We start from the raw sequence: 13,506 nt of genomic DNA on the forward strand, positions 1-13,506 counted from the left end.
ATATATATATATATATATATATATATATATATATATATATATATATATATATATATATATTTGTCACATCAAGATGTGAATATTAGAAGTGAAGTCAATATGAGAATGTAGTATTACTCATATTTATACTAGCAAGTAGCAATATGATTAAAAATCCTTAGACTATCAACATGCAATACTCTGCCCACTTTTAAAAGTATGACATATTGTCATATTCTAATTTATCAATTAGTTTCTCTACATCCTTGCTATTTGACAAATTTATATGATAGACCCGTGTACATAAAAAATAATAGGGTCTTGTAGGTACATAAAAGTAATATTGTAGATACATAAAAATGACACAAACAATAATAAACCTATGTGCGTATAATAGTGAATTTATATATTTAGAATAATGATTGTTGTACTTACATTAGTTACTTTTATAAATTAAATTAATGTATCTAAAATAATACCTTTATGTAGTTGTATATTTATTTTTAAAACAATGAAAAAATATGAATATGCGTGTCATTTAAAAAACTTTAATTTGATTTTTTTTTTGAAAAAATTAGAGATTTTAATGATATATTTTTTATACAGTCATTTTATTTGTAAACAAATTTAAAAATAAACAAACTATGATGGTAAAATTTTGAGAGTAAGATACTATTTGCAAGGTGGTTCTATGAAATAGATATACTTGTAATTTCAACTCACCTTCAAAATATAATATAAAAATAATATAATATTAACAACATTTTAATTTGCTAAAAACCTTGTGGGTCAAACGGCATAATTGTGACTCTCTCAAATGGGAGGTTCGAACCCCTGTGGGGGACATTGACTCTTTGTGCTTCAATACGTTGAAAAAGTATGTATAAATAAATACTACATTGTAACAGAGCTAATAGTACTAAAAAAATCACGTAGATAATAAAAAAATTAATTAATTAATAAATAACATGGCATAAGCCATTCTAAAGGGATGAGCATAGTCTTACACTTAAGTGAAATTTTATAATGTGTTTATTATTATAAATTGTATGGGCTTTGACATTTTTATAAATGGAAGAAAGAAAATATTATTTTATTTATGAAATATCATTGTCTTTCATTTTAATTTATAGTTATTACTTAAGTAGTATGAAAACAAAACAACAAAAATTCATGATACAACATGTGAGAGAAACATATACATATAAAAGAATATACAAAATGTGTATTTCATATATTTTTCTTTAAATATATATAAATATTTATTGTTTATTAATCTATTTTTAAACTATGTATTATTATTATTTTTTAAAAATAGAGAAGCTTTTTGAGTGCTATTGACTCTATTACATTACTAGTTTTTTACGCGCATTGCGCGAATGAGATAATGTCAAATGTTTATTTTTAAATAAGTATTTCAAAGTATATCAATGCAATATTATAGGAGATGTTCATGCATTTGTATTAAATGTTAAATTTGTTTATTTAAATCGGTAATTCAATATTTATGAATGCAAGATAATATATGAGAAATTGATTATAACTGTCACTAAAATAAATGTTTGCAATTTTGTAAAAACGCTAATCTAAATACTTAGTCTAAAAATGATAGAATAAATAAATACTATTTATAAATTAATGATTATTTTTTTGATAATGAATACTTTTTTTTTTGTATAAAGGCATTGTAGACATCGAATTATAAATTAAAGAAATGCATATGTATTATTTTTTTTGTTCTAACTACTAATTTTATTTAATTTAATAAGAGTAATACTTAACATATTTGTAGTATATGTTCAACAATATACCTAACTTTGATTGGGATGTGGTTCGAACCTAAGACTTTTCTTATAGAAATTAATGAGTAAGTTAAAAGTTAACGGAATACTAACGGACAAAAGAATATTTAACGGAAAATTTAACGGATAATCATATAATTAAGGATAAATTTGGAAATCTCAAAGAAAAAATATAAATCTAAACAATTTGAACCATCCATTTGATTTAATAATTTGACCGTCATTTTCTCTACCCATTATAGGCCTAACTTTCTTTGGCTCTTATTAGTATAGTAAATAATAGATAGTATCTCCAATATGAGGAGTCACTACATGCCATCTGAGCACAATGTACTTAACTTATATAATAGAGAAGCTATTTAAAACTTTTATGCAATTTTTTTTAAAAAAAATTTAGTAAGAGTAAAGATTTTCTAAAGAGCCAAATTGGTCGGGCTGTCCTTGTAATCCTTCACTGATTATAAGATCGCAAGATAGAATTTATCTAATGCACATTCTTAAATAATAATTGTGAGTTTATATCGTCACTCATACAAAATTTAACCTTTAAAAGCATCTTATTTATCAATATTTCTTAGATTTAAAAAATGAATTTGGACCAAAACCTTCTTTTCCATCATCTCAAATCTCAATATCAGAAATGAAAATATAAAATAGGGAGCAGAGAAAAATGGGAGAAAACCCCCAACTCCCTTTTCCAAAAGTGAGAGATCACAACGACTTTGACACTACCACCCCTCCCCACCCTCCCCCTCGCTAACAAGGTAAAGGGTCTGCCAAAGAGAAGAGAAAAGAGAGAATTCACAGACAGAGAGAGAGAGAGAGAGAGAAGAGATACACACACTGGGTGTGAGATATATAGAGAGAGAAAGGCACCACTTCTCAGAACCCCTCTTTCAGTTTCTCTCTCTAAAAATCCACCAAACTCCCACCTGGCGAATTGATCAACCCCATTCCCCTCCCGAGCTCTACGACCACACCCACACTCCCTCTCTTTCTCACTCTGTCTATAGATGCATATTAGATATATATAAACCGTACATATATATATTCGTATATAGCATAGTTCTATAGGGGTGTTTATTATTATATATAAATATTGTGTATAGGTTGTTTGTATAGAACAGGGAGAAGAAAAAAAATGGAGAGGTACAGTGGGACCCAGGTAATGGAGGGAGGAGCACCAGTGGATCCGGTGGCGGAATGGACGACGCCTGTCGGCGAGACGGGGCTCGAAGGTCAGTTGCATTTCAATTTCTCAGGAAAAAAAAATATGTGGAGTGGAGATTATTCAGTGGTTCTCAACTGTGAAATGCAGAGCCCATGTGGCGGTTGTCGCTCGCCGGTGGGACCGAATCGTACCCGGAGCGCCCCAACGAGGCCGATTGTATGTATTACTTGAAGACTGGCTTCTGTGGCTATGGCGCGCGCTGTCGGTTCAATCATCCCCGGGACCGTAATTTGGTAAAGATTCTTGCCCAAATTTTTAATTTTTTTCCGGGTAAAATTTTCAATTGTTAGGGTTTCTGTTGTGTAATTGTTATGATCACCAATTTGAAGGTATAATTGGTTTGATCTTGTGGTCAGGTTGTGTTTTAATTGGTGTTTCTGCATAGATTTGATTGTAATTAGTGTTAAGATGGATTCTTTCCTTTTGGAGTATCTTAAAATTATGGTAAGTTTTGGCATGCGCTGACTGGATTTGATTGTTCAACTGATTTAGGCTGTGAGAGCTATGAGGCCTACTGGAGGGGAGTACCCAGAAAGAGTGGGTCAACCTGTTTGCCAGGTAAAACTCCTTAAATGCCTGCTTTAAGAGTTTAAGCTGTGGAATTGTTGTGCTTGTTGAATGATTGAGCAATGTAGAATGTGGAGTTGGAGGATATTTATTCTGTTCTAATGTTTTCTCGCTGTTTGTTGTTGGCTCTAGAAGATTTGAGCTTCTGCTCTCCCTATATGCATTCATCTTCTTTCCTTCTAGAGACATTGTACATAAATGGCAAGTTATTGGTTTTTGGTAACTGTTGTTGTATTGGTTGAACTGTAGAAAGTTGGAACTATACTTTGTATGTTACTTCTGGATGCTGTGCTAGATGGTTTAAGCTTCTGCTCTTCTTTTCTTGAATTCATCTTTTTCCTTCTTTTGGAGATTTCATCTGTAGATGGAAGCTTACTACCTTAGGTATTTGATCAAGTATTGATGTTGCTTATTAAACTGCACTTTGTATGATATTTTTAAGTGCTTCATTTAAGAAGATGTGTGTTGCTAGCTATCTGGTACATTGTGGGTTTTCTGCTTCTCTTCTTGATGCTTGTTATAAAGTGTTTACTCCTTCCGCGATAGATCTGAATGCGCATAGTTTTCCCATCTGGATCTTTGGATTAGAAATTCTTAATATTGAACTATGAATTCAAGTCTTCATTTGAATGCTTCTGCCTTTAAAAAAAATGATTGTAGAAATTTCCCTTGTCCCTTGGTAGAATACGGTATGGATTCTAATTGTACAATTATTCTAAGGGCACTATAAATTCATCCTTTTCTATTTTTTTGGTGGGTGGTTATTGGTGGAAATGTAAAATGCTGTCACATTATTGGTGTTTTTTCTGTGTCGTAATGTCGCCAAGTTCCCCTTTTGATCTAAATAACACTTTTCAACTTCTTTCTTATATGATTGAGACAATTTCAATTTTTAGAAAGCACATCTGTTTGTAAACTACAACATTTGCTAATTTCTGCTGTGTGTAATTGTCTTTCAGTTTATTTATTGGAGGAAGTCCAAACATTCTTGCTTCTTGTCCTTAATTTTTCTTCTGAATCACTATTGAACATTTTGAACTTCCATTTACATATTATATACAATAAAATAGTACTGGAGGTTTGTCGGAATATTATTCTTTTTCTTGTTCTGTGCAAATGTTGTGCAGAAGTTTGTCTGTCTATACTTACTATGGCGTACTGATGATTTCTCTTTTCTGAATTTTTTTTTTTTCATCATGTAAACTTGGACCATACTTAAAATGTTGTTATAGAAATTGTAAATCTGACTGGTTGAACTTAATTTGTCTGTTCATTATCTATTCTAGAATCATGAATTCCTGATGTTGTACATAATTAATTGTCTTGAATGTATATACTATACACATTCTTGCTTTTCAGTTGCATCACTTACTGAAGAGACTTCTATAAACCACCAGTGCTATTTTAAGATTCTGATTTTTTGTGACTGCCGTGTACATGAACTCTAGGTCCTTTAGGTTCTCTGGATATGAGATTATTGCTCTCCTTATGATGTGTCTTTTTGGTTACTTTTTTGGGAAGTAATTCTATATTTCAAAATTTAAAATCGTGTCAGGATTAATAAATAGCCTATGTGTGAAAAAGTTTGTCTCTGATTTTTGTTTTTCCCCCTATTGAAGAAAGGCTAAAGAGAGTGCCTTTTCTAATTTTTTAATTCTTTTATTTAATCAATGATGATGCATTTTCTTTCTTGCTCTGTCTCACCTGAGTCATTGTTGGAAATTTGATTTAATGTGTGCTTGGTGTAATCACATGTTGAGTGTCAATTTTGATAAATGGAGGATTACACTAATAATTGGATTATCAAAAAATATTTCTGATTAGAATATTTCTTCGTTGCCTCTAATAATTGGATTCCTGCATACTTGTGATTTTCTCTAAATTTGAATTTGTAGTACTATATGAGGACGGGGATGTGTAAATTCGGTGCTTCTTGCAAGTATCACCACCCAAGACAGGGAGGTGGATCTCAAGCCCCGGTGGCATTGAATGCTTATGGATACCCATTGCGGCCGGTCTGCTTACTTACAGTTTCTAATTTTTAATTTAGTATGGCTATTATGATGCTGCTTTTTAAGTATATGGTGAATTGGCTTATAAAGTTCTTATAACAGGGTGAAAAGGAATGTTCATACTATGTAAAAACAGGGCATTGCAAGTTCGGGGTCTCCTGTAAATTTCATCATCCTCTACCTGTTGGTGAACAAATGCCGTTACCAACTGCTGGACCAGGACCTTTGCTTCCACCAACAGCTGTTGCTGCACCTGGGATTTTTCCAACCGTGCAGTCTCCCTCTGTTCAATCCTCTCAGCAGTACGGTGTAATGCCTGGCAACTGGCCGATTTCAAGGCCTGGGATGCTTCCGGGTTCATATATCCCGGGGGCATATAGTCCTATGCTGCTTCCCCCCGGGATGGTTGCAGTTCCAGGGGGTTGGACCCCATATCCGGTAGACATTTATAACTTTACACTATTTATGTTGTTGAATTAGAGTTTACTTGCTAGTTGCTACTACCTCATCTTTATGATATAAATTCTGTCACATAGGCACCCGTTAATCCTGTTGCCTCCCCAAGTACCCAACCTGCTGGACCTGGACCAGTATATGGCTTAACACAATTAGCTCCTTCAGCACCTCCCTATTCTGCTGGAGCGTACATGTCAGTTGGTTCTTCTGCTGGTCCTTCGGGAGGCAACCAGAAAGAACACGCGTATCCTCAAAGGCCTGGGCAGCCAGAATGTCAACACTACATGAAAACTGGGGAGTGTAAATTTGGATCTTCATGTAGATACCATCATCCACTAGAATTCAGTGAGACAAAGACAAATTTTCTGCTTAGTCTGATGGGTCTTCCTCTACGCCCGGTAAGGCATCTCAATATGCAGTCTGATCAATAAATACAACTACTAATACTGATCAACTAGTACAACTACCAGACATTGCATTGTTACTAAGAGGCCATGCTATTACTGAGTTAATTGTTAAAATGCTAAAACTTAATTGGTTAGTTTGGTCCAAGTATATGCATCAACTGCAAAATAAATGCCTTTATAACATGCAAATTTGTGAAGTGTATGACAATGATTAGTCCTATAATTACTTAGCATATTAAACCTCTAATGATTGTTGCCAATATTCTAAGTTTGGATATAATTTGGTTAGAGGAGGATAAATGGAAAAAAGTTGAACTATTTACATCTACCATAAAAATTTTCCTCTTGAAATTGTATATGTATAAAATGTATGGTCAAATATTATTCAGAAGAACACTATAATTACTTAAATATTAGTCCTCTAAATGATGAATGCCAATAGCCGTGTGTGGATTGAACTTGAGTAGAGGAAGTCAGGAAGATAAGTGGAAAAAAATGAAATCTTATCATTCAACCCCAATCACCACTTCTCAATTAATTTACCATTGCTCTTAGTTTCTTTTGTAACGAGTACCATTCTAAAGTACCTCCTAAAGGGATAAGCAATATAGGAAACTCTAGTCCTATGCACATTTGCTTTTATCTTTGTTAAATCAGTAATCTGAACTAATGTTGGCCCAAAATGTAGTACAAATTTAAAAATATGTACTCTAACTTTGTAGCACTAACATGTTTCTAAAGTAATCGTTACTTCTCAATGTTTATGGAATGATCCCTTTGTATTGCTTTCCCTTGTAATCATGTTAAAAAGTCTTCTTAAATGGTACATAATTGTAATTTTCAATGCAGAATCGTCCCTTTTTGTCAATTAGTAAACCTGTTTGAAGCTTTTAATTATTACTAAACTAGTTTGACAGTGCTTGAATTATCCAAGGCCAGAAATATAGCTTAACTCTTGTGTAAATGGCAGACAGGTTAAATGTGGACTGAATATATTTGCAGATAATTTGCCCTAGCTCTTTTACATGCAGTGTTATCTCTCTTTTGTGCATATGACTGGAACATTCTTATTCTTCGGTTCCCAGAGTTTGGTGACATTCTCTTTCTATTTGTAAAGTCATAAAATCTGAAAACAATTTGCACATCTTGCTCCTGTGTTGAATTCTCTAATGATTGATTTTGCTTTTAACTTTTCATTGTTTTAAGGGTGCACCGATATGCTCTCACTATGCGCAAAATGGGATATGTAAATTTGGTCCTTCCTGCAAGTTTGACCATCCAATGGGAGCACTTAGTTATAGTCCATCTGCATCTTCACTTGCTGATATGCCTGTTGCACCATACCCGGTTGGATCTTCTATCGGGACTTTGGCTCCATCGTCATCGTCTTCAGACTTGAGGCCGGAACTTATTTCTGGATCTGGGAGCGAGGCATTCTCTACTCAGACGTCTTCCATGAGCACTTCAAGCGGTGCGGTTGGTTCAATATTTTCAAACACTGGTCCCGCTTCCCACTCGGGTGTTCAACCGTCCGGGCAGAGTTCGAGTGGAAGTAGTGGTAGCACTGGCCACGGAGGTGAGGTTCACTCATCAAGCTAAAACGATTGAGTGATTTGCATTTTTTCGTTGCTCAATGACCATGAAGTAGCGTTAAATTTTTGGTGCTAGTCCATTTCTAGGAAGCTTCTTCTCTTGGTCATCACAGTTTTTCACCACTCAGACATAGTTCACACGTAGTAGCTCTGTTCTGTTCATCTGTGTGTTCATAAAATCATTATATATGGCAAATTTTCCATATCGAATAAGTGGAAGTTCTAGAAGATCCCATCCATCCATCCATCAACCCTCAATATAGCCCTCTCTGTAGCTAGCTTTTGAATAACAACAACAAACAAACAAAACCCGCCTTCCATTTAGGAGAATTTGCTTCCATTCCAAAATTTTGGACCCTGTTGTGCCTGCCTATTTATGTTGTAGTCTTTGCTCGGAACAAGAAACAAACGATTGTTCCTACACCATTGTCCTTTCGAAAATCGACTCTCTTCCCGTCTATCTAGTCCTTTTTGAACTCGGGACTTGGGAGCAAGCTTCCATCTTGACATTCTACTTAATTTTAAAGTCTCCTCGTTCCCCCTTTTTAGCTGGGGCATTGTTGTGGCAGATGAAAACTGCAAGGCAATTAAATGCCTCCGCCGTTTATGGATAAGATTCATACTTATGTTGTGTATGTGAATTTCTTTGGCAACTTTATCACGGTATACAACAGATTTATCTATCGAAAACCTTAAACTTTGTAATAAATGCTTCTTGTTTCTCCCGCTTATTGTTACATGCTTCTCATGATTATTGCTTTATGGTGCTGTGAACGTTGATCGTTGAGTTAGGTAAGGTCAATGCTTCTCTTAGATTTTGTTTATCTTTCCCGTTATAGCATATAGTTTTTTTTTTTTTTTTTTTTTTTTTGAAAGCCGTTATAGCATATAGTTTTTTTTTTTTTTTTTAATTTTTTTTGTATATTTTTTTTTTTTTTTTTAATTTTTTTTGTATATTTTTTTTTTTTTTTTTAATTTTTTTTGTATATTTTTTTTTTTTTTTTTAATTTTTTTTGTATATTTTTTTTTTTTTTTTTAATTTTTTTTGTATATTTTTTTTTTTTTTTTTAATTTTTTTTGTATATTTTTTTTTTTTTTTTTAATTTTTTTTGTATATTTTTTTTTTTTTTTTTAATTTTTTTTGTATATTTTTTTTTTTTTTTTTAATTTTTTTTGTATATTTTTTTTTTTTTTTTTAATTTTTTTTGTATATTTTTTTTTTTTTTTTTAATTTTTTTTGTATATTTTTTTTTTTTTTTTTAATTTTTTTTGTATATTTTTTTTTTTTTTTTTAATTTTTTTTGTATATTTTTTTTTTTTTTTTTAATTTTTTTTGTATATTTTTTTTTTTTTTTTTAATTTTTTTTGTATATTTTTTTTTTTTTTTTTAATTTTTTTTGTATATTTTTTTTTTTTTTTTTTTAGCTTCTAGGAAAGAAGACATTTTCTTCTTGTTTAACCTTAAAAACATTCTTTACCTGTGTCTCTCTTATGGAACAACGTTTAGTTTAGGTTATATTACATAAATCTTTTCTTTTGAATGTGAACATTGAAATGTTATTTGCGAGAACTTGAGACCTCATTTTAAATAATTTGAGATTCTTATTAGGAATTCATTTTTTTGGGGTTACTTTTCTGAAGATTTTATTCCTCCAAAATTCTTAGAGAATGGGAAATTTTAAGAATGTAAAATTACTTTAAAATGTTCATTGTTACATTGGGGTTGTTTTTTCTATTTTTTGTATTCCGAAATTGATTCTTTTTATGTAGGTAATAGGAAATACTGGTAAATTACAAGTTTTTGGTAGCCATAATGGCATAATCTGCTCTTTATTTTCTCTATATTAGTTTATTTTATTATTATTATTCTTTTTTATTAAAGGGGAATGTTAAGTATATATGTAGTTATTTTGTTGTTTGTTAATTTTTCTTATTTTTAGGAATATTACTTTCAGGCAATTTATATCGTGGATTGTGGACCCTGGATGATTTTTAAATTTTAATGGACTCACAATTTCCCATTTATCATGTTTATACACATGTTTATACACAGTTAATAATATATTTCAGGTACAGAATTCATACTCTTAAGGTACAGAAAAACGTAACATAAGACACAGAGACTGACTAAGCACATATACATGATATATATTTACTTCTCTAACACAATATATAAATTCATAACACAAGACACAATATGTTGCATGTTACACAACTATTAATTTATTTCAGGTACATAATCAATATTCTTAAGGTATAGAAATTTATAACTCAAGACACAAACTCACAATGTAAGACACATACACGTTATACATTTACTCATTTTACACAGTTACTAATTTTGTTTTGGGTACAAAAATTGGTACTTTTAATGTACAAAATTTGATAACACAAGACACATACATATACACATGTTATATAGTCGCTTGTTTTCAAGTATAATTTAGGTAGAAAATTTATGTTTTATATGCACATAATTTCACAACACAATGCATAAAATCATAACATAAGACACAATATGGTGTGTGCTACATAACCTACTAATTTGTTCTAGGTGCAAAATTCACTTTTAAGATATAGAATTAGGTAACATAAGGCACATAAATTGATAACGCAAGACATATACACACATTTTAAAATAATAATAAAAAACTAACTTGAATTGAACAACAAATGGTCACCCATCAAAATTAAAATGCAAAAATTACGTCATTTAGAACCACGGTTCACTATAACTATTGTTATTTTCAGGGATAGATGAGCCCCTGGTATTTTAGAATTTAGATCATTTTTTAGTTTATAGAAATAACTTTTCGTTAAACAATTAATTTTTCCTTATTTAAGTATAACTTCAAAAAATATTTTATGGTGCTGGTTGTAGTCAGGATCATAACGTATTTTACATTATTGTACCAAATATAATTGAAAATCATTACTAATAGGCAATATCTCATATGAAACTATCTCAATAATATTTATTTGTAAGGAGAGTTGAGTCCCCCCCCCCCCCCCCCCTTTTTTTTTTAAATAAGTATTACACCTTCTTTTTTTTCATAAGTATTATAGTTTTTCTCACAAGTAACTCTCTAATCCTTAAAAAAAAGTATTATATTTTTATTCAAAATTATCACATTTTCCTTAATAAATATTACATTTTTTCTTATAAGTAATAATCAATTTATCCATTATTTGTATTATACTTTCCTTCATAAGTATTACATTTTCTGTAATAATCCATTAATTTATTTGATTAGTATTACATTTTTCTCCTAAGTATCTCTTTAATTCTTAAATATTATATTTTGATTTAAAAGTATTACATGTTTTCTTCATAAGTAACAATTAATTTATCTTTGATTAGTATTATATTTTCTATCATAAATATTACAGTACATTTTTATTTGAATTCAACTAGTCTCACGAAAAAAGATTAGAAGGTCTTACAGGAGATTCACTCTTACTAATAATATTAGGTATAATTATGTATGGTATATGGTATAATTGATATATATTGTGGATTTTTTCTATAATTTAAATAAGGCAAAAGGGTCATATACCTCCATTATTTGGTAAGATAAAGGTTCAATTGGGCATTTTAACTGAAAAAAATAAAACAATTCTCATTATTTTTGCAGGTTGAGCTCCAGTAGTAGTCACTTAAATTTGCTTATATGTAGTTATAAAGGGAAGAATTAAAATTATATTGTTTGGTAGGGAGGAATAAAATAATTGGGAATGAGAAGGGAAGAAGTAATATATATATATATATTTAATGCAACTTACTCTATTACATTTTAGTATCTATTTATCTATATTTTCTCAACCTGTTAAAGCACTAAGAGTCCTTCGTACACTTAGTTATCCAACCCTTATAACATATGAAATGAAATTAGTATTTTTATAAGTACTTTTTCAATCTCATATATAACATAAAGGTTACAAAGCCACTCGTCCCTTTTAATCCCTGTGGCCCTTTATCATTTCTTATACATATATTATTATAAAAGTAAGTTCCCTTCTTTTTCGCCTTCCTTCATTCTCTGCCTGGGAAGAGCCCCTGATAAGATAGATCTTTACCCGGTAGAGCTCTAACTAATAGAGAGAAAAAAGTAAAATGAAGTATGAAGGTATAGTATTCCTACTATAGCAAGGTCAATACCGTTCTCAACCTGTTAAAGCACTAAGAGCCAAGGTCAATACCGCATCCACTTTCTCAACCTGTTGAAGCACAAAGAGTCAATACCACCTCCACCGAGACTCAATCTCATGACCTCCCATACGGGAGAGTCACTACATGCCATATGAGCACAAGGTAATATTAAAATGTACTTGTGTAATAATAATAATAATAATAATAATAATAATAAAGGGCAATTTAGTCATTTTTTTATTTTATTTTCTTTCCGGCTAATGCCAAATTGCAATTCCCATGGGGGAGTATGAATTCCAATTCCACAAAAGAACAGAAATGCAATTCCCTCCAACCAAACAATGTAGTTTCACGTACTAGCTTAGCCAAACAATTACATTGCAAAAGAATTTCAATGTACCAAATAGGCTGTAAAAGTTTAAAGATCAAATTTTACTTTTAACTATTATAACATTGATGCATTTAGTCATATTCTTTCAATTTTGTCACATTACATTCCTGATTTAGCTTACATCTGTTTGTCATTAATCATCTTAAAATTTTGTTTTTCCATTATTATTTAATAAATATGACAAACATTTAATTAAATCATTCAATTAAAAGAGTTTACAATGCGAGAGAAAGATAAATTTCATGTTAGGCAATAAACTCGAATGATAAAATTACATGTTAATTAAATGACGATGATAAATATTTAAACGAAAGATTAATTGTGACAGATAAAAAAAAGTTAAGAATATAATAGGGCAACATTAAAAAAATATGATTAAATATGATAATGTCACAATAGTCGATGATTAAAATTGATAGAAACAAATTTTGTTTGGTTGTTCTCTTTTAAAAAGTAGGTGTCACATCTAATTGGCATTAAAAATTGGGACAAGGTGGTATGTCGTTTATATTAAATAATTAAAATAGTATGTAGTAGAGGTAGTGATGTTGACAAAGAAATCTTGGAGCAACGTCATCTTTATCGTACGTTGAATTGGTCATAGCTTGCTCGGTCTGCCCTGCCCAAAACCAATGCTTGAGAGGTCCTGGGATTGTGTCTCCCTGTTTAATGTAATCACACTAATCTATATATGCTTTCAACTCTCATTTCAAACCTCATCATAACTTTAAAAATGTAATGAAAATTGTCTTTAAAAAAAAAATTATTTAGCTTAAGTTTCTAGTTTTGCTAGACTATATATCATGGACTAAATTCACTTCGCCTCCTTAGACTCATAAAAAGATAAATTGAGTGAAAAGCAAAAGAAAAATAAAATGTAATACGAGTTAATCCAAATAGATACAACGTTGATTAAGCT

At 30.8% G+C, this 13,506-nt stretch overlaps 1 protein-coding gene across 1 annotated transcript; it reads left to right on the plus strand.

Annotated features, from left to right (window-relative positions):
* The first annotated feature begins 2,495 nt into the window (after nucleotides 1–2,495).
* Nucleotides 2,496–8,783, plus strand: LOC116002221 (zinc finger CCCH domain-containing protein 58-like). Its single transcript, XM_031242308.1, has 7 exons — nucleotides 2,496–3,019; nucleotides 3,100–3,245; nucleotides 3,505–3,570; nucleotides 5,475–5,594; nucleotides 5,694–6,029; nucleotides 6,128–6,445; nucleotides 7,661–8,783. Exons 1-7 carry the CDS (start codon nucleotides 2,923–2,925, stop codon nucleotides 8,051–8,053), a joined length of 1,476 nt encoding a protein of 491 aa, XP_031098168.1. The 5' UTR covers nucleotides 2,496–2,922; the 3' UTR covers nucleotides 8,054–8,783.
* The last annotated feature ends 4,723 nt before the right edge of the window (nucleotides 8,784–13,506 follow it).

This window comes from Ipomoea triloba, chromosome 13 (genome assembly GCF_003576645.1).
Source record: "Ipomoea triloba cultivar NCNSP0323 chromosome 13, ASM357664v1".
NCBI lineage: Eukaryota > Viridiplantae > Streptophyta > Magnoliopsida > Solanales > Convolvulaceae > Ipomoea > Ipomoea triloba.